At 43.9% G+C, this 20,623-nt stretch overlaps 1 protein-coding gene across 7 annotated transcripts in view; it reads right to left on the bottom strand.

The window, feature by feature from the left end:
- Window positions 1–303: 303 nt before the first annotated feature.
- LOC148517590 (transducin-like enhancer protein 1) overlaps window positions 304–20,623 on the bottom strand; it is an 88,541-nt gene continuing 68,221 nt past the window's right edge. For all 7 annotated transcript variants that reach the window (XM_088478444.1, XM_088478447.1, XM_088478448.1 and 4 more), the window contains 2 exons: window positions 2,563–2,639; window positions 304–563 (listed from right to left, as the gene is read on the bottom strand). In XM_088478444.1, the coding sequence (XP_088334570.1) occupies window positions 456–563; window positions 2,563–2,639 (185 nt within the window). In that variant the 3' untranslated portion in view covers window positions 304–455. The remainder of the gene's footprint in view (window positions 564–2,562; window positions 2,640–20,623) is intronic.

The raw sequence follows: 20,623 nt of genomic DNA, 5'->3' as shown, positions 1-20,623 counted from the left end.
GATGGGGGATTAGGTTTAGGAACCTCCCCAGGTGGGTTAGGTACCCCCTGGGAAAGGTTAGGGTTAGGCACCACCAAAGGAGGGTGAGGGTGTTGGAGAGATGGGGAGGGTTATGGTACTTACCTGACCCTGTCAGGATTCTGCACGATCAAGATTCCGGCGTTGGTATATGAACCGCTGGCATCTAATGCACCGGCATATCATAACCAACTCCAGTAAGCTATATACCATTGCCCATCCCTCCACCAAAACCATCATAAAAGCCAAACATTTCAATTTCTATATGCAACAGACAGGACACAATTATAATTTTTCTCCAGTTTTATTATTAAATACACGCTGGCCGATACTGATAAAATATACACCTAAAAACAGAACTAACCCAAAAAGGACAGATTATCACCCCTCGTGGGTCCGTGCAGTAGGAGGGGAACCCAAGTAAAAGAAAAAGGCCTTCAGTAGATGACCTCATAGACTGTGGCTTTCTTGTCACCAGAACCCGTGACAATGAACTGGTCATCAGTGGAAACATCACAGCTCAGAACAGATGAAGATTCTTTTGACTGGGAAAAAAAAAAAAAAAAGGAAGGTTGTTACAGAAGAGACAGGCAATGCCAAACATAGCCAGATATGGTGCTGAAATCAATTTGATATGTTAAAAAAGATAATTATTTTGTACAGCTGTGCTGTGAATTATGCTGAGCCAATCTTTATCAAACACAGCACTATAAAAAGGTCCCTTCAATCCTAGTCGCAGGTAATCCAGAGATTTATTTATTTTTTTACACAGGTCTAAAAAAATGTTGCTTAAAAGCAGATTCCTTCATGTTTTTCTATTCTTACTCCTCTTTCCTGTGAAACTTCCATCTGATACAGGCAAACAGAGCAGTGGACAGAAGCCCTTATTCACACAAGCAGCTTTACCTTTTGTCCAAGCACCACTCCACATTCAGCCATGAGAAACACATTATCAATAAACCCTAATGTAAGCATTGAAAGCACCCATATCCGCACCTTATTGGTGACTACAGAGGTGTCCACACATACACCTTTCCTAAAATCTATATGGTATGCCATGGACTCTGCCACTTAGCCGTGCCTTGTGATTTTTCTTTAAAATTTCCTACTGTAATCTGCTAACTTATACAATTTATTTTGCAGTAAAAAAAAAAAAAAAAAAAAAACAACAACTTTGGGAATTTAATCAATCGCTACTCGTGGTGGAGTGTCTTAGCTGTGCTAGGCACCTCGTGCTATATGAAGCAAAAAGGAAAGGGGTGTGAGGGCACATCCGTGTGTACCAAGTTTACATGATATACTCACATATGCAGGGGCGTTTTAAGAGAGTAGGGAGCCTGTGTGCAGCCTCTGTTTGGGCCCTCTCTTCTCTGTCAGCACACTGAGCGCTGTAGATTCTGGCTTCATGCCAGAATCTACTGCGCATGCGCGGGTCTCCGGGAAAATAGCACCAGCGCCTATTTTCTCGAGGACATCTGTTCTGCACAGATCATTGCCGTTGCCACAACTTTGAATACCACTTGGGAACACCCACTACCTGTGTAAGGAGATCAGGCATTCAGTGCTACTTCATGTTAAAGGTGTTGTTCACTTTGAGCATCTCCTGCTTACTCAAACATGGCACCCACATAGTTCCAGGGATACCCAATAGCTGGCTCAAACTGTGGCTAAACATTAAAGTCTTGCAACAAGGTACCATGTAATAGATTACATTCAGTTGATGCAGAAGTTCTTGTTTTAATTGCAACTTAGACACCTGGTGAATGCATGAATTAGAGGAAAACGGACAATGTTAATTTGTCTTGTATAAAACATTGTGATAAGGCGGCGTTCATTTATATAGTCATATTTTGATACTATGTAAATATGGAGGCCTGTGTGAAAGGGGCCAGAAGACAAAATTCACCATCCTGGTGAAGAGAGACACAATGCACAGACCAATATACAGTATGTAGTACCAAGAGCAGATGCATTTTAGCTAGAACACTACTATAATAGTTGGGCATACAGAGAAGATAGAGAAGCTCAATAGTAAAGAGTCATCTAACAATAAGAGGCTGAGCACCAGCTCAAAGCCTAGAACTGTGGACTAATACCTCTTATATTTGTTTGTGGAAGGGGTTCTATTGCAGAGCTATGGCAGACATTCATACAGCTAAACCAAAGTTCTAGGAGGGAACCAGTACTCTGCTTCAAGTAACAGGGTTACAAGGTGGGAATTTTCTATATAAGCTATACGTGGGGAAGCCGTTTTACCAATTGTCAACAAGGGATAATCCCTTTAAGGGTAAAGTACAAGTGTTTTGTGCACAAAACTGCAATGTGAAGGTAATACAAGAAAGATGTGCATTTCAAATGTGGGTCAGTTTTATACATATTTTGGAGCAGAAACACCAAGGGTACACTAGTTCCAGAGAAAAGGTACAGACCAGCTGCTGAATTAACCAAGGTGAAGAGCACATTATCCTAGGACAAAACTGCAGCTTTTGACGACTCCTGATCCATTCTAAACCATTGAACATTTGGTTACAACACTTCACTAACCTGAAAAATGCTGGCCCCATAAGGCGTCCGCCAGGCATTTAACAAATTGTCCTTTCCAGTGCTGACAAACCATTTACCTGAAGAGAGAAAAATACAAAGAAAAATACAATGTTAGAACAAATGCAAAAAGCTCACACTTCATTCATGACTAAAAGAATGCAAGCTGTTTCATCTACACATATAAAAAGGAACCAGTAATATTTCTGAGAGCTAGAAGCCAGGGAAAGATGTTAGAGGTCAGCAATTCTATAACTGCAAATCACACAAATTTTAAAAGTGGGTAAAGCATAGTATGACAAGTCCACTAATGGTACACATGTCCTCATACAACTTGCCTCAAAGGCCACGTAACGCGAGACACCTGGTTGGTTAACCACCAGATCCTGTGCGACTGTTAGCACCTGTCGTCTTTTTACCCTCTGAGTAATTTAAAGCCACTTAAAAAACAACTAACTCCCACCAGCAATGTTTAAACACCTGTCCCATTCATACAACTATACCTGTCGCACATCTTAAACTCATTATTCTGCACTTTGCATAATATCACCACAAAAGTGACATGTAATTATTGCCCAATTTAGGTTAATTAAAAACGGGATGTAGCAGTCTCAATACCGACATCCAAATCCCGACAAGGGTTTTAAGATTGGCGTCGAAATACAGACGCCTATTTTAATCTTGAAGCCGGAACGAACAAGGCAAGTCTGGATGCCCTTAGCGTTGGGGGAGGGTTAGGCATCCCTCCTGCAGGGTTAGATTTAGGATGCAGTAAGGAGGGGGTGGGGTGGGGGGTTAGGCACCACTAAGGGAGGGTAGGGATAAAGTATCCTCTCCCTTCGAGCTGCTGGCGTCAGGATATGAATAAATAACTTATATTCCGGTGCCTGTACCTAATATCAATCCTCTTGTGTAGGGGTAATTAATTAGTGGTTGCAGCATGAACTATAAAACAACCTGTGTAGGTTTGTAATCTCAGCTGCAATTGACATATACCATAGTCTGCGCTACCACTAAATATTATCCCACCACAACATCACCCTTATGGGTATGATTAATTACTATAAATTGTACTATATATAATGTATAAGAGCTGTATGGGAGCTGGTCCACAATTAAAAAGAAAAAGGACGGTAAAAAAAATAAACGTATTTAACCCACTTACGTTACCCAACTAAACACGTATAAAAAAAATAAGCAATAAACATGAAATAGATACTGTTTCAGCTGTATAATATCAATATGAAACAATGTTGCTGATAACAAAAAATTGGTAATATCGCTGATCTCAAATCCATTCATAGATTAACAACAGAAGCAGTTCCTTTGCCCATATTCTAAGTATCCCCAGGATAATAGTATTCACCATAGTGAGTCCAGCAAGAATTATTGTGTATATACAGTCAGGTCCATAAATATTGGGACATTGACAGAATGTTCCAAACAGTTGATTTGGCCACACCTAATGTTTTTGCTATCTCTCTGATGGGTGTGTTTTGATTTTTCAGCCTAATGATGGCTTGCTTCACTGATAGTGACAGCTCTTTGGATCTCATATTGAGAGTCGACAGCAACTGATTCCAAATGCAAATGTCACACCTAGAATCAACTCCAGACCATTTACCTGCTTAATTGGTAATGAAATAACGAGGGAATAGCCCACACCTGTCCATGAAATAGCTTTTGAGTTGATAGTCCCATTACTTTTGGCCCCTTAAAAAGTGGGAGGCACATATAGAAACCGTTGTAATTCCTACACCGTTCACCTGATTTGGATGTAATTACCCTCAAATTAAATCTGAAAGTCTCCAGTCAAAGCACATCTTGTTTGTTTCATTTCAAAGCCATTGTGGTGGTGAATAGATTCCAAAATATGAAAATTCAGTCAATGTCCCAATATTTATGGACCTGACTGTATGCAAGAGACCCTTCCCAAATGAAAAGACTTGAAACGATTGGGTCACGCCAACATATGAATTAGTGGCATTCACATTTGGTTATGTTTGTCGCCAATATCCAGGTAAATGTACTCTTATTGACTTTTGAATAGCCGGGTTTCCTCCTATATAGAGAGAAGAGTTATTCGCATATGCTGGCATTACTGTAATACAAAGTTAATGCCACTCTTGGATCATTATTTGTGAGTGTGTATATCAACTAATCAGAATGCTTTGAGATATCTTAGATCAGCAGCAATAATGAATAAACCAGTCCTCAGTGCCAAATGTTAAAATAGCCGGTCAGACAGACAAACCGCTTCAGCCTCACTCAGTACGTGCCTCTCCAATAATAGGACTGCTTTCATCAGTTATTCTGCTATGTACTCACGGAAATCTGGTAGGACATTATGGGGGCCCCCTAACTTGTAGAACCAGAGTCCCGTTTGGTTATCCGGAGTATCTAAGTCTGGCTGGAAGCTGAGGATCCACTATCCATTTATCCATTTAGCGGTGACCGGAATCAGTGTGGATGAATCATAGATCAATGCAAACTTGCAAGTGTGTCAGAATAGCGTCCCCAATACGCGTTACGTCACAGACCATGTGACTGTTTCAAAGGCTGGAACTTTATACACATTCCTTAAAAACTTCCAATTGCCTATTTAATCATTTGGGCAGGGGGGGGTATAGGGTCTCGGGGTTTCTGAACAAAGTCCCGGCATTTGTAACTTAAATTAGGGATTTTCCCGACTGTACCTGCTCTGGTGTTAAATCATTTTGAAAATCAACACGGCTAAATTTGCACAGCGAATTGAATTCCAATAAGCCTGACCATGTTAACTTGGCTAACTGGATATGCTCCCTGAACACAGTTTAAATTTTTTTCAGTAACACCAAGACAGTATCTGTCATCTACCCTGCCAGAGGTGTGACATGTGTTCTGCTAGCAATTTACAGCCTAAAATGAAGCATTTAAAAAAAAAGTTATATGCCCTTCACTACCGTTTGAAATACATAAGGGCTCAGTCGATAGCAAAATATCGTCAACGGAATTTAATGTCCAGTCATTGGTAAAGTAGGCTTCTAGAATGTAAACAAATTTTGTGGCAAAAAACATAACCACGTCAAACAGCTTTGGAATAAACATTGCTAGTCCTATACAGTAGATTACTCCTACGGTTACTTTTTTCTTGCACACGCATATGGTGCTGGATTCAAGGGAACATTTATGAAACTGGTGTACAAGAAAGGGAAAAGAAAAAACGCAACACTGTACTATATAAAAAACAAGTGGCTGCAATAAAATTTAGGATATGCAGTCTATTTAACTTAACATGTGGCCCATTAGAGTATAGTTAGAATTGGAATGACAAGTCAATCAGTGGCTGGAAGCAGGATTTGTCAGAATGTTAAAGATGTGTATTGAATTACATGGCTTACTGCATCGTCAGCAAGCCAATGTGATGTAGAATGCATGGGTCAGGGTGCATTTTGTTGTCATGACAACTGGTATTTGTCCAGCCCTGAAATTATATATAGGCTTACCCCGCACACACAAGAATGAGAAGCAGACACCAATTTTTCACAAGGACTCCCAGAGTTCTCAAACTCCTGCAGTACAGCAAGACAGCTGCAGCAACACTAGAGTATATTGGTTATTATATTAGTCTATCTTTAGCATGGTTACATTTCATTTTACTTTAGAACAAATGTATCAGCTGCATAAAGATCAGCTTTGTCAGGAATTTTTTGGTATACATTTAATGCAAAACACCCAGACACTACTTAATGCTCCAGATGCCAAACAACAGTATTTGAGGAAATCCACTGCACAGTGATTATGGTAACATTTTTAAAAAGGAGATTTCCTTTTGTTCCACTTATTTTAGACAGATTAGTAATTGAATGATCTAAAACTAGAAAAGGTATTTAGATCTTAATTATTTTTTTAATGAGAGCTCCATCTTTGTTTATTATGGATGCATCTTTCAGATAGAAACTACTAGCACATCTATAAATATTTCCCCATTGTGGTTAATGTGACAACATCCAACATTACAAATGCATAAGGGTATTGTGCACAACATGCATGATATTCTAGATGCTAGGCCTCTCTAAATCCGCCTCTTATTTTCCTAACACTCAATCCAACCTGCTGGCACAGTGCAGAAAACCATGACCTGTCCAAGCAGAAGGCTAGAGAAAGATGCTGCCCACAGCTTTGGTGAAGCATCAGTTCTCTTAATGGAAACAGTAAGACAGCAGTATAGTAGCTGACAAGATTTCATGTTCAGCGCCAGGAATGCAGATGGGAACATTGGGTTTAGCTAACTGCAGAGTGCGCAGGTGGGGAGTAGGAGTCTATTGTGCACATTCCACAGGGCAGTTTGTCTGCTCATTAGGGAAACTGCACTGACAAACTTGCCAACCTAATAATAAATATTTAACATTTTAACTAACCACAAGTTGCTTCTTTCAAAAACATGCTCCCTTTTAGGACTGTGGGGTCTATGTACTAAGCCTTGGAGAGAGAGCGAGAGAGAAAGTGGACTGTGATAAAGTACCAACCAATCAACTCCTACCTGCCATTATTCAAACACAGCCTGTAATGTGACAGGAGCTTTATCTCTCTTTGAGACTTAGTACATAGAACATATTTGAATTTTCAAATACAGGAGTCTAAGGCCTCCTACCAATTAGATTTTCTGTCATGCTTTTACTGGAAACTAATGTTTACTACTGACTGAGCGTTTATTACTGTCTTTATTATGGAAACTAATGCTTCTACTACTCCGCATACGCACTACTGCCGCCTTCCAGTTTTCAGAAGGCATCTTGTTTTATTGAATTTCTTTAAAAAAAAAAGGTAAAAGCATTGGAGACGCCATGTGTGAGCTCCAAACACAAGTAGATGATGCCACTAACAAACATGTCAAATGCTTACATATTCCATGTTTTTCTTAGCATTTACTAGCATTAAACACATACATTGTGCACACAATCCTAGTGGGTACATGGCATAAGCCACTCCTAAATATACTCATCATTCACTATAAATATATATTTGTTTCTCTTTTAACACAGTCTTATTAAGCTTCTTGTTCTTATGAACTGCAATCTGTCTACAGTAGGGCTATTCAACATGTGGCCCTCCAGCTGCTGTGGGACTACACATCTCTGCATGTCCTGCCACAGTTTTGCCATTAGGACATGCCAATACTATGGCAGGGCATGCTGGCATGTGTAGCCCCACAGCAGCTGGAGGGCTACCCGTTGAACAGCCATGGTCTACAGCATCTGTGCTTGATACATACCCAAGTACAATTAAAATTTGTAATGTAAATGTATGTATGATTTCTCAACGATTACCAATTATGTTCAAATTTAGACCATTGAGGCACTCTACACCATCAGCCTCTCGACACTTGTATTGTTCTGCTCAGCTGACTTAATCAACTCGCGCGGCCTGTTCTCAGTAAATGAGCCTCACTATATGATGTATCAAGCCTTCAAAAGAGGACAGGTGGGGAAATTCTCTTAGTAACCAATCAGCTTCTAGCTTTTTGTAAAATGTATCTCACAAAATACTACAAAAACTTTAGGCACTCATTATCACTGGTAGCGACTACTGTAGTTCCCTCTACACTGTTATTCCCCTAACCAGACATTCACCCCTAAAATCTAATTAGCTGCTATATTAAAACCATTTGTCAACGGCTGCTCTGCTGTGTTAGTCCTTACCTTAGGTGCTTTTATTTTACAGGATCTAAAATAAAATATTTCTAATATAAAAAGCCAATATAAGAGACAAGGGGCACCAAACATTGTATCAAAGTGGTCCAATAATGTGAAAAATACAAAATGAATGCATCTAACAAAGTTGTGAATACTATGTTCATCATAGAGAAGCCTATGATAAGGAGGAAAGATGATCATTGTTTTTATATTCTTCAGATACGCATTCTGAGATAACCTTATCATAATGGTTACATAAACCATCTAGACTCCATATTGCCTTGTTTCCTTCTAGCATTATTTCCTCACGTTCACTTATTGCTGAGGAACTAAGGACACTATTGTAAGATGAGTACAGTTATCAGCTTTCTGTATGTAGAGATATGGAATATACATTCTGTATATTGTATAGACACACATGTACATATAAATACATACATATACACTAACATAACATATATATATATATTTTTTATATATATATATATATATATATATATATATATATATATATAATCTCTCTATCTCACACAAATACCCTTACTGTATGTACCACTGTATCTTGACAAAAGTCCCGGTGAGGACTGAAACATTGATCTCTTTTTGATGGCTACTTTGTGATTAAAGTCCTGTTTTTCTGCTCTGCAAGGTCTGGTAAGTGCATCTTATTCTGGATGTATTTGGATTGGAGCCGCCGTGCTCAAACTAAGATTGCTACCTCTGCATTTTATGGATTAAGAAGAGAGTGTGGATTTACTGGAAATATATGTATGAGATATACATGTATGAGAAATATATACACATACACGGCCAGATTAAGGCTTGTGGGGGCTTCAGGGCAACTAAGTTGTGTGGGTACCTTCAAGCAACACGGAACCCCCAACCCCCTCCAGGCCACACAGAGCCCTACTACCGCCATATCCACCCCTGAATACTTACCTCATGATTCCGGCTGCTGGCAGTTCTGCTCCCGAGTCCCCTCATCAGTGTCAAGGTACGGACGTGATATGTCACGTGGCGCTGATAAGGGGACTCTGATGTATGCAGGAGCACTGGCTGTGCTGCTGCATGCATTCGAAGAAGTCAGAGCCGTGGCAGCTGAGCTCCCATCCAGGAACATATTATATATGCACAGTGCACAGGAGAACCTGTAGGAAATATTTATTAGAGCAAATTCTGTATGAAGGAAAATATTTCCGCATTAGCCAGCATACCCGCTGCTGCCAGAGTTGAAGAACGGACCTTGAAGTACATCTGAAGCCTTCAGTTTTTTGCATTGCAGACCAACATTGGAGAGCATGGCATATGAAAATGTGCTTGGAGGAATTTGGCAACTGTCAGTGCAAGTGCAGTGTGACAGTTGATCCTCCGACTCACTGCAAACAAATGAGCAAACAAGAAAACAGCAACTTACAGTACAAAGCAATGCAGGACAAAGACGTAGTTTATAAACATTGCTGCAATAGCGATAACACTCAAATAAGCATCACGGTGTCAGCAACCAATTGTTAGGTGCCATTGTGGAGAGTTAGGAGTAGATGATCGTATGAGTAAGGGAAGGAGAAGCACATTAGGGAAGAGGGCCCTGCTTGTGAGAGCTTACATTCTAAAGGGGAGACAGAGGACTCTGTAGGGACATCGGTTGGGAAATTGAAGTCAACTAGGATAATAGAGGGAAGATCTGAAGAGAGAAAGTGAGGAGGCCATGAAGCAACGTTGTCAAGGAATTTGGAAGGAGAGTATGTGTGAGAGAGTATATATATATATATATATATATATATATATATATATATATATATATATATACACACACACACACACACACACACATGCATGCATGCATACATAACACACACAGTCGCACACTGTATATTATATACAGACTACTCGTTATGGAAACTTGACCAGCTGCCATTTGTGGAATGGGCGGCAATCATGAAATGATAAAAAAAAATAGTCATAAATGAATCTGTTGGTTTTTTTTAGCATCTATTTCTTAGCAATTTACTTGGAGATTGGCAAATCACCTCTTTTACTTTAAAGCAAAATCACCATTTAAATCTAAACTTGTCACAGAAATGGGTGTATGCACTGTGAAATGTAGAGGATCAGTTAAAAAGCGGCCATGAAAATCTCCAAAAATAATCACACGTAAGAGTGCTGCAAAACGAGTGAGATTTCTCATTCATGAATTATGCACTTCAATGGACACAGAAAGCCCACAAGAATGCAAACGCTGTTTACTGCGAAAGAAAAAAGGAGAATTATGTGCTTACCTGTTAAATCCTTTTCTTTGATTTCATAGGGGACACAGGCTTTATGCTGAGTATAGGTTGTGGGGATGAAGCCTGGGCACCACAAAGTTAATACATGAAATTCCTCAGCCCAGGTTCTCTCTCCTCCTATACCCCTCCCCCAGCCATCTCAGTTAAGTTAACAAGCCTAAAGCAAGGAACGAGGAGGAAAAGGAAGACCGGTAAACACTCAGGTCCAAACACACAACAGATGTGGAAGGGAGAATCAGAAGCAGAGCAAAGCCCCACAAACCAGGTGCATCGGGGGGGCACCCCATGTCCCCTATGTAATCAAAGAAAATAATTTAACAAATAAGCATAAATCTCCTTTTCTTTTTCCTCTACAGCGGGGGGCAGGCTTTATGCTGGGACGTTCCAAAGCTAGTCCCCTAAGGGAGGGGACGATCCTGGGCTGCACTGAGAATTCTTCGCCCAAAAGCCGCTTCAGGGGAGGCTAAGGTGTCAAAGGAATAGAACTGCAGGAACGTATGGGCAGAGGACTACGTGGCCGCTTTGCACAGCTGCTCCGCTGAAGCACCATGTTGCACAACCCACGAAGTTCCCACCGACCGGATAGAATGAGCCCTCACCACGGTCTGTGCTGGAACGTCCGCATAAGTGTGGCGAATAGTCAAATGAATCTATCTGGCCAGCGACGGCTGAGTAGCCGGCCAGCCCAGTTTGTGAAAGTCATGAGCATGTGTCTTACGCAAGTCCTTTATCCTGTTCACATAAATCCGGAGTGCCCGCACAACATCCAAGGAGGCCTCCTCCGGGGAAGAATCTGGAAAGAAGGGACCACAATCTACTGATTTATGTGGAACCTGGAAACAACTTTAGGAAGGTAGCCAAAAGGCGCTCGAAGGACAGCCCTGTCCTGGTGAAAGATCAGAAACGGGGAGCGACAGGACAATGTGCTCATGTCTGACACCCGCCGGGCAGAAGCTATGGCAAGAAGGAAAACAGTCTTCCAGGTAAGCCAACGAATGTCTACGGTGTCTAAAGGCTCAATAGATGAAGACTGAAGGGCCCCAAGCACTAGAGACAAATCCAAAGGAACCACCGGTGGTACAAAAGGAGGTTGTACGTGGAGGACACCCTGTAGGAGAGTACGTACATCAGGTAACAGCGCAATCGGTCTCAAAGAGAGCAGAAAGGGCTGAAAACTGCACCCTCAGAGAAGCAAAGTGGAGGCCCAAATCCAGCCCCACCTGCAAAAAAAAAAAAAGAAAGCACACGGGAGAGACGGAAAGACCTAGGGGTAAACTTCCTAGCTGAACGCCAGTCAAAGTAAGTCCTCCAAAACCGATGGTAAATCCTAGCCGAAGATGGTTTATGGGCATCAAGCATAGTGTTAATGACTGACCTGGAAAACCCCTTAGCTCTCAGGACCGATGCCAACCCGCCAAAGTGAGATGGGCCAGATCCGGATGGAAACACGGGCCCTGAGAAAGAAGATGTCTCCGCAGAGGAGCATCGATGGAGAGGCCCAGAAGATCTGCGTACCAAGCCCTTCGCGGCCAATCAGGAGCCATTAGGATCACTGTGTCGGCCTCCAACTTCAACTTACAAAGGACACACGGAATCAGAGAGTTTAGAGGAAAGATGTACAAAAGTGGGAAAGTCAACCAAACCGCCAAAGCATCCACAAGAAATGCCTCCAGATCTCTGATGCGTGAGCAGTACCTCGGAACCTGGCTATCGTGCCGAGATGCCATCATGTCGATGTCCGGCAGGCCCCAGCGAAGAACCAGGAGTTGAAAGACGTACAGATGTAGGGCCCATTCGCCCGAATGAACATCCTGGAGGCTTAGGAAGTCCGCTTCCCAACTTTGCACTCCAGGAATGTACACTGCCGACAAGGACCAAAGGAGAATGTGACTGACCTCAATCATTGCCCCGACTGCGAGTGCCACCTTGATGGTTTATGTAGGCGACCGCCATCACATTGTCGGACTGTACCTGGACCGGACGACGCTGGAAGAGAGGCAGAGCTAGACAGAGCGCTCTATAAACCGCTCAAAGCTCCAGAAAATTGATCGATAGCTGACTCTCCTGGGGCGACCATTGACCCTGAAATGTCTGATGACAGGTTACCGCCCCCCACCCTTGATTACTTAAGTCGGTGGTGAGAAGGACCAAGTCCTGAATAAAGAAGGGGCAACACCTGATCAGATGAGACCCTTGGAGCCACCACAAAAGAGAATGACGCACTTCCTGAGAAAGGATAATCGTCTGAGACTTGAGCTGCAGATGGGATCTGTTCCATTGGACTAGACTCTTTAACTGGAGAGGACGGGAATGAAATTATGCATACTCCACTATGTTGAAGGTGGAGACCAGAGAGCCAATAATCTGCATGCAAGAGTGTATTGACACTGACAAATTTTGGCCTGTAGGCCTCGAACATTGTCCAATGGGAGAAACACCCATGGTACTGGAGTCGAGCAAGGCCCCCCCAAATGCAACATCTCCTGAGACGGAGTCAGAGAAGACTGGAAATTCTCAACCTCGACCACAAATCTAAGGAACCGCTGGTGACGGAGATGGCAGGGAACATGCAAATAGGCAACCTACTTGTCTAAGGAGGCCATGAAGTCCCATGGTTCCATAGCTAGTATGGATGGAGTGAAGCGATTCCATGCGGAACTTGGGAATTCTCAAGTATCTGTTGAGTGGCTTTAGGTTGAGAATCAGCAGGAAGGAACCGTTCGGCTTCCTCACCAGGAAGAGGTTGGCATAGAAACCTGTGCCCTGCTGAGACAAAGGAACCAGAACTATGGCTTTGGAGGCCAGAAGAGAGCATACCCCCCTTACCCAGGCATCAGTCATGGTCGCCCTCCAAATTTCGGGAAAAAGTAGAAGCCGGCTTTCCACGTTGGTGTTCCCCAGGTGGAGGCTCAACCTAACATGCAGCAGGCTTGTCGGCTGGCTTAGCAGCCGGGCGCCTGGTAGACCAGGGCTGCTTACTTGCTGGTTTAGAACCTTTAGCGGAGGATCCTTGGGACCTAGAGAATGACAGGCCCTTGGCTTTTCCCTGCGGACGAAAGGAACGAAAATCTGAAGATCGCGGCCTAGGGGCTGCCCCAGAAAAAAGACAAGCCGCCTTAGATGCTGCCAACGTAGCCACCATCTTGTCCAATTCCAGAACAAAGAGAATTTTGCCTGAAAAGTGGCGAGCTTCAAGGGCCTACTTAAAGTCCGTATCAGTGCACCAGGAACGAAGCCAGAGGGCCGATACCTTGGAAGTCAGAATACAGGTGTCTATAGCTGCCTCCCCCAGATAGGAAGATGCCTCCAAGGTATGCTCCACGAGAGACAAAAGCTCATTCCTGTGAGTACTTGAAGTGAGACCATCTTCCAAGCCATACGCCCAGCGTCCGATGGTCTTAGCAACCCAAGCAGATGCCATGTTCAGACGAGCTAACCCACCTGCATTGGAATAAATAGATTCAAGAAACGTTTCCAGCTTCTAACCATCGGATCCTTAAGTGATGCCGGTATTAGGAAGAGTGGTATTTTTGACTAGGCGAGCAACATGCGCATCAACCGGGGAAGGAAACTCCCATTTAGCCCGATTGGCAGCAGGCATAGGATAAAAGGAAGTAATGCACTTAGAAACCTGGAAGCGCCTATTAGGGTGGGACCATACCTCCGCCGAAAGGTCCTCAAGCTGCGCAGAGAAAGGAAACTCTGAAACTACTTTCTTTTGACGCTTATATACTGGAGCATTGGACAGAGGGTCCGGCTCAGCGTCTTTGATTAAAGCGATTAAATCGTACTGCTAATCAAAGAAACTACCATTCACTTGAGGTTGAGAATCCCCCAGGAATAGAAGAGGCTTCAACATCAGAGGCTATAGACACGGTTTCTTCACGATCAGAGAAAACTGAGTCTGACTCATTATCAGAAAAGGGTGTAGAGCTGTCCCTGCGGCCAACGGCGTTGAGGTGATGGAGCAGCAGCATAAACTATAAAGCTGTCTGCACAGCTTTAACAGTGTTCCGCAAGCTGCAGGCACCAACCATAAACTGAAATGCCTGTGGATGGGGGCTTGTGAGGGAACCTGGGCTGAGGAGTTTCATGTATTAACTGTGTGGTGCCTAGGCTCCATTCCACCAACGTATACCCAGCGTAAACCCTGTGTCCCCCTATGGAGGAAAAAGAAAATAGTCATATGTGCAATAGGTGCTACTTCCAGTCCCAGCAAGCCACTGCCAGGACTTGTGGCACTACTGAATTCCACAATTGTATGATGTTACTTTGCTGCTAAATACATTATTTTCAATGGGGCTGGGGTCAAGTACCTACTTAGCTAATGACTGTCACGACCCTGTCTAGTTTTCACCTTTTTGCCTGTAGACTTACATCTGCCAGCTGTCTCACGGATCTGTGTGTAATTTGCCTGGGAGATCTGCTCTGATCATGCTGGGAATGCATTCCTTTCCACAGTGATTATTCACCTGGGTCTCCTCTGTCTGTGAACTGCTAGCCTTGATTGGAATCGCAGGTGTGGTTCTGACTCTCAGTACTGCAGAGAAGATCTCTCCCTCTGCATGTTGTGCCCTCCACCAGTCAGAGTGCTACTACCAGACCACCAGTCTGTATCCACCAATTGCTGCCAGACCCAGGGTAAAAACATCCTCCTCTGATAGCATTCTGGGCCTGAACATCTCATTACTTCCCGTGGAGTTAGTTCGTGCTACTTCAGAGAACAAGGGTATCCCAGGCTCCTGCTCCTACTGGTTCCTAGACCAGTTCATCCGGTAATCCTGCTTACAGCAATACCTGGCACATCCGGAAGTCCTGCTTACAGCAATACCTGGCACATCCAAAAGTCCTGCTTACAGCAATACCTGGCACATCCAGAAGTCCTGCTTACAGCAATACCTGGCACATCCAGAAGTCCTGCTTACAGCAATACCTGGCACATCCAGAAGTCCTGCTTACAGCAATACCTGGCACATCCAGAAGTCCTGCTTACAGCAATACCTGGCACATCCAGAAGTCCTGCTTACAGCAATACCTGGCACATCCAGAAGTCCTGCTTACAGCAATACCTGGCACATCCAGAAGTCCTGCTTACAGCAATACCTGGCACATCCAGAAGTCCTGCTTACAGCAATACCTGGCACATCCAGAAGTCCTGCTTACAGCAATACCTGGCACATCCAGAAGTCCTGCTTACAGCAATACCTGGCACATCCAGAAGTCCTGCTTACAGCAATACCTGGAGCATCCGGAAATCCTGCTAGTTCCCAGGCCAGTGCAACTTGTGTGTTTCAGCATCAGCTATAAGTGAGTTCCTGCGCCCCTGACCTTAGCCTTGTGCTCCGCTGCTTGCCCTACTCCTGGTTGGTCCCTGGCTTCCTGCAAACCTGCACAGTGTTACCCTGCCTTGCTTCCTGCTGTGGATCAACTCCTGCTCCTTCTACCTACCTGAACCTTATATTCCCAAACCTACCTATTCCTTCCTGAACCTGTTGTTCCCAATTACCCAATCCAGCCTGCATCGGAGTTCCAGTCTTTGTCACAGCATTTCCAGATTAACCTGTTTAGCCCTCGTCTCAGCATTTCCTGATTTCCCTTCAGCCATTGCCACATCACTCCAGTCGAGTCAAAGCCAAAGTTCTTCAGTTCAATCCACGTCACTCCAGTCCGGAGTCAAAGCCCAAGTTCTTCAGTTCAATCCACGTTATTCCAGTCCAGAGTCAAGTTCAAAGATCCCCAGTTCAACTCAGCAAGTCTTCCTGCCAGTCCCAGTCCGGTTCCTCCAAGTTTCCTACTGCTTCCAAGTTCCTGTCATTTATCATCAAAGGCAGTTCTCTCTGCCACATAAGTCTTGCAATAGAGCTATTTACGTCATCTGTGGTTCCAGTCATGCCGGTCTCCGTTGAATCCAGCTCATCACCTGAGACCGGTAACTCAGACACCAATCGTGAGAATGATAAACGTTCAGCACCTAAACGCTGCTTGTGAATGGCATTGTTTATCCAAATTTCTATAATGCATTAAAACAGTATCTCTATATCCACTGAAAATGCTCAAAGTAAAATCACCTCAATTTAGATAATAAAAAAAAAAAAAAAAAAGATATTTTAAACAAATTGAACAGTTTGGGTATAACACTAAAAGCCTTTTGTTGTTTGTAAAAAAGCCCAAGGCAGGAGAGGGAAAAAGGAGAAGGAAGGACAATGTACACCAGAAACTCTCTCAGAAGATGAGGGAATCCGTGACAGAGAAAAATTACCCAATGTAGCCAGGTTCATCAGTGTGGGTGCCCTGTGGACCCTATGGACCTCAAAGAAAAAGTTAAGGTAAGTCTACCATAACTTTTTTTTTTTCTTCAGGGTCCTTAGGGGGTCCACAGGGATGTTCTAAAGCAGTTCTCCTAATGGTGGGGATGCTCCTGAGCAGAAAGGAGAATCCGTCGCCCAAAGGAAGCATCCCGAGAGGCAAAGGTGTCAAAGGCGTAGAACCTAAGAAAGGTGTGGACAGAAGACCACGTGGCTACCTTGCACAATCGTTCAGCAGAGGCACCACGTCGAAAAGCCCGAGATGGTCCCACAGACTGTGTAGAATGTGCTGTCCTCATGTCTGGAACAGGGAGATCAGCCTGAGCGATATAGTCATGCGCAGCCATCGAGCCAGAGTTTGTTAGCTGGCCAGCCTCGATTGTGAAAACCATAGAACACAAAAATAGCATCTGATTTCCTAAAAGAGTTTGTACGATCCACACAGATATGGAGAGCACGAACCACATCCAGAGGGCCTTCACCTACAGAAAGGTCTGAAGACTCGAAGGCTGGAACCACAATCTCTTAATTCGCATGATAACGGGATACTACCTTAGGAAGGTAACCTGCCCGTGTACGGAGGACAGCTCTGTCCTGGTGAAAAATCAAGAAGGGGGGAGCGACAAGAAAGTGCTGCCAAGCCAGAGACTCTGCAGGCAAAGAAGACAGGAGAAAAAGTGTCTTCGCTGTCAACCACTTCAAATCTACCGAGTCCAGAGGTTCAAATGGGGGAGCCTGTAGCCACTTTAGAACCAAAGACTAATCCCACGGTGCCACCGATGCGACAAAGGGTGGGTGAACTGGGAGAACACTCTGAAAAAAAAAAAAAAAAAGAGTTCTAACATCCGGCAGAGAAGCGATCCTTCGCTGGAACCAAACTGACAGCACAGAAACCTGTTCTCTCAGGTTTTTGTTTAGGCTACAGAGGCCTCTGATTGCAATAGGACTTATATTCTGTTTAAATATATTTTATACTGTGTCCTTGTGAAATATATGTGTATAATAATAATTTATATAGTGCTTTTCTCCCGTAGGACTCAAAGAGCCGTATTCAATTTGGGAGTGAAAAGTCTGTGCTGGACTTTTCGCTCCACATCGGAGCTTTTCCTTGGATAAAGTTTCGGGCACGCGCCCGCTCTCCGTATTCAATTAGGAAGCATCGAAAACGGGAGCCTGCGGAAAGGAAAGTATCGCTAAAAATTCTGAAATTTTCGGGTTTTGTTCCTAGGACCCCCCTAAAGATGTCCAGACATGTGGTTTCACTCTGGGTACCCCCGTTTAGCCTTGCAGAATGTATTCTGCATTTTTAATTAGCCGTGGCAGGTGTTTTTTCCCCGACAAGTGATGCAGAAGAGCACTTAGGTTTTTGTTTTTTGTTTTTAAGTGGTCCCATCAAATTTGGGGTACATGAAAATGGGTGCTAGCATATTTTCAAGTAATTTTTTTAAAAATTCAGCAAAAATGCACCTGCCTCTAATAGCCTATTCTAGAAAACACCTGCCGCATACTTCCAGAATGGCCCTGAACCTATTGCCCTATTTTTAAACACTGTTTTCCCTTTTTGTTTTTTCACCCCAAAATTTTACTTTATTTTTTTGGGGTGTCCCTATTTTTTTTTTAAAAAACTTTATTGGACAGTTTACTTTTAAATGACATTCCCAGGGATGCATGCTATTTTTTTTTAAGCCTGCACACTTAAACCCCAATGCTCCACTTTTTTTCGCCATGTAAGAGATGATGAAAAGTTATCCCCTTTTTTTCCAAAGACTTTTCGAACCTGCAAAAAGTCTTTGAAATTGAATACAGGGATAATTGAAATAGGCGAAAATGACATCATCGGCGATAATTTATCGCCGAGGACGTAATTTTCGCCTATTTCAATTATTCCGACTTTTCGCAGCCTAATTGAACACCCCCCAAAGTCGCTTTACAGACATCAGAAAACATGCTACATTGTACAAGGATTTGGTGTTACAAAAACTAGAAAACCACATGTTATGTCTTTTTTAGAAATAAAATAATACTCTATTATTCAATTCTGTGGAACTTTAAGTGGTGTTGAAAGCGCAGCCAATTGTTATTTCTTTTCAAATGCAAATTGCCTCTCTGAATCAACTGACCAAACCCCCGGGGGCTTGGTAGGATATAGAGCACTGTATAACTGACCAAGGGAGAGGCGTACAGGGAGACTGACCCCCCACCTCTGAGAACCAACAGCTTTCAGCAGAGAACCATGGGTGGACTGTGAGTGTCTCACTACCAGCGCCCATCTCTACTAAGCTGCGTTAACGGCATGGGTACGCTGGACTCACAGTAGTAGACGCTGCTAGTGCGCATCTACTACCCATCCCCGGCGTCAGACGATAAGGCCCCGACAGTCTTAGTGAGGACGTGGCTCGCGGGCCCTCACTAGCAGCAGCCTCCGATGAGTCTCCTATACCGGAAGCCAGGACTGCAGCGCACGATTCCCTGACAACAAGGAATCGCCTTACCTTGTCATCTCCTTACCTTGTCATCTCCTTGGATCCGATTGCAGTCCGGGCCCCAGCGTCGCTGCTAGCTAAGCTTCACTGTGACCCACCGAAATCCCCAGGGCCCGTTGCAGGAGCTGGCGTTTCGGCATCAGCGGAGGTAGTAGGAGTCGTAGTACATACATCGTATTTGGACGCCTAGTACTACTCAATAGTATAACAAACTAAGGTAAATGAAAAAATAAGATGCCTGGGACTGCCTAAGCAGTTATAACAGGTGCGTCTGGATATTTGCCGAGCACCAAACAAAAAAACTGAATGCCTGTGGCTGGGGTATATAGGGAGGAGGTCCTGTGCATGCTGGGAGCTTGACAGCTGTAGCTGTTTGGTGCAATGGATTACTTCAACTATATACCCAAAGGTAGTTCCTGTGGACCCTATGAAACCCAAAGAAGAAAAAAAAATATTCCCCACACACCTGTAGCAAAGGGTTGAGGAGAAATAGCAGTGACAGTTACAACTGATAACACGGCCTTTATTTTCTGTACTATCAATACAGCAGAGCTAGCAAAAGTCACGTACAATGCATATACAATATACTTGCAATGGGCTCTGAATCAACTGCTCAAAACACAAGGTTTGGTAGAATTTGAGCGCTGTATAACCTGGCCTCTGGGAAGAGGTATACATGAAGACTAGACCCAAAACCTCCTGAGACCAGCAACTTCAGCAGAGCACTGACAGTGGTCACTGGGCATCTCATATACAGAGGAGGGTAGGAGGAGCAACCGAGACGCGGGAAAACCTCCGCTGGATCGGCGTCAGGGGTGGGGGAGGGGCTGCCGGGGAGAGCCTACCTCCCCCTATGCTGTATTAACCCCGCGGGTGCGCTGGCTTTATAAACATGGCCGCCGCCACTGTCCCCGGCGCCAGACTCACTTGCTCCGGTATTCTAGTGGGGCACCGCTTGCCCCACTAAAGCAACCTCCAGCAGGTCTCCAACCGTCAGAGGTATGGACTGCCACCTGGTTCCCCACGAACAGGAAACCACCTTACCTGCGTCCCTGTGCTTCCGGCTGCAGCATCCCCACTAGCCAAGCTCCGCTGGTGCCTGACGAAATTACCAGTCGGGTTACTGGTGTTGCAGCGGGGGTAGAAGGAGCAACAGCACAGGCGTCTGCCTAGCACTGCTTGCTCTGTAGTAAAATTAAAAAACAAAATAAAACCTATAATAAAAGCTTGAAACTGCCTGAGCAGTCCCCCTGTTATAAGGTGCGTCTGAATCCTGCTGCACCAAACGAAAAACTGAATGCCTGTGGCTAGGGGCA

Source organism: Taudactylus pleione, unplaced genomic scaffold, assembly GCF_031769625.1.
Source record: "Taudactylus pleione unplaced genomic scaffold, aTauple2 ptg000214l, whole genome shotgun sequence".
In the NCBI taxonomy this organism is placed as follows: Eukaryota; Metazoa; Chordata; class Amphibia; order Anura; family Myobatrachidae; genus Taudactylus; species Taudactylus pleione.
This window is presented reverse-complemented; position numbering and strand designations above follow the sequence as displayed.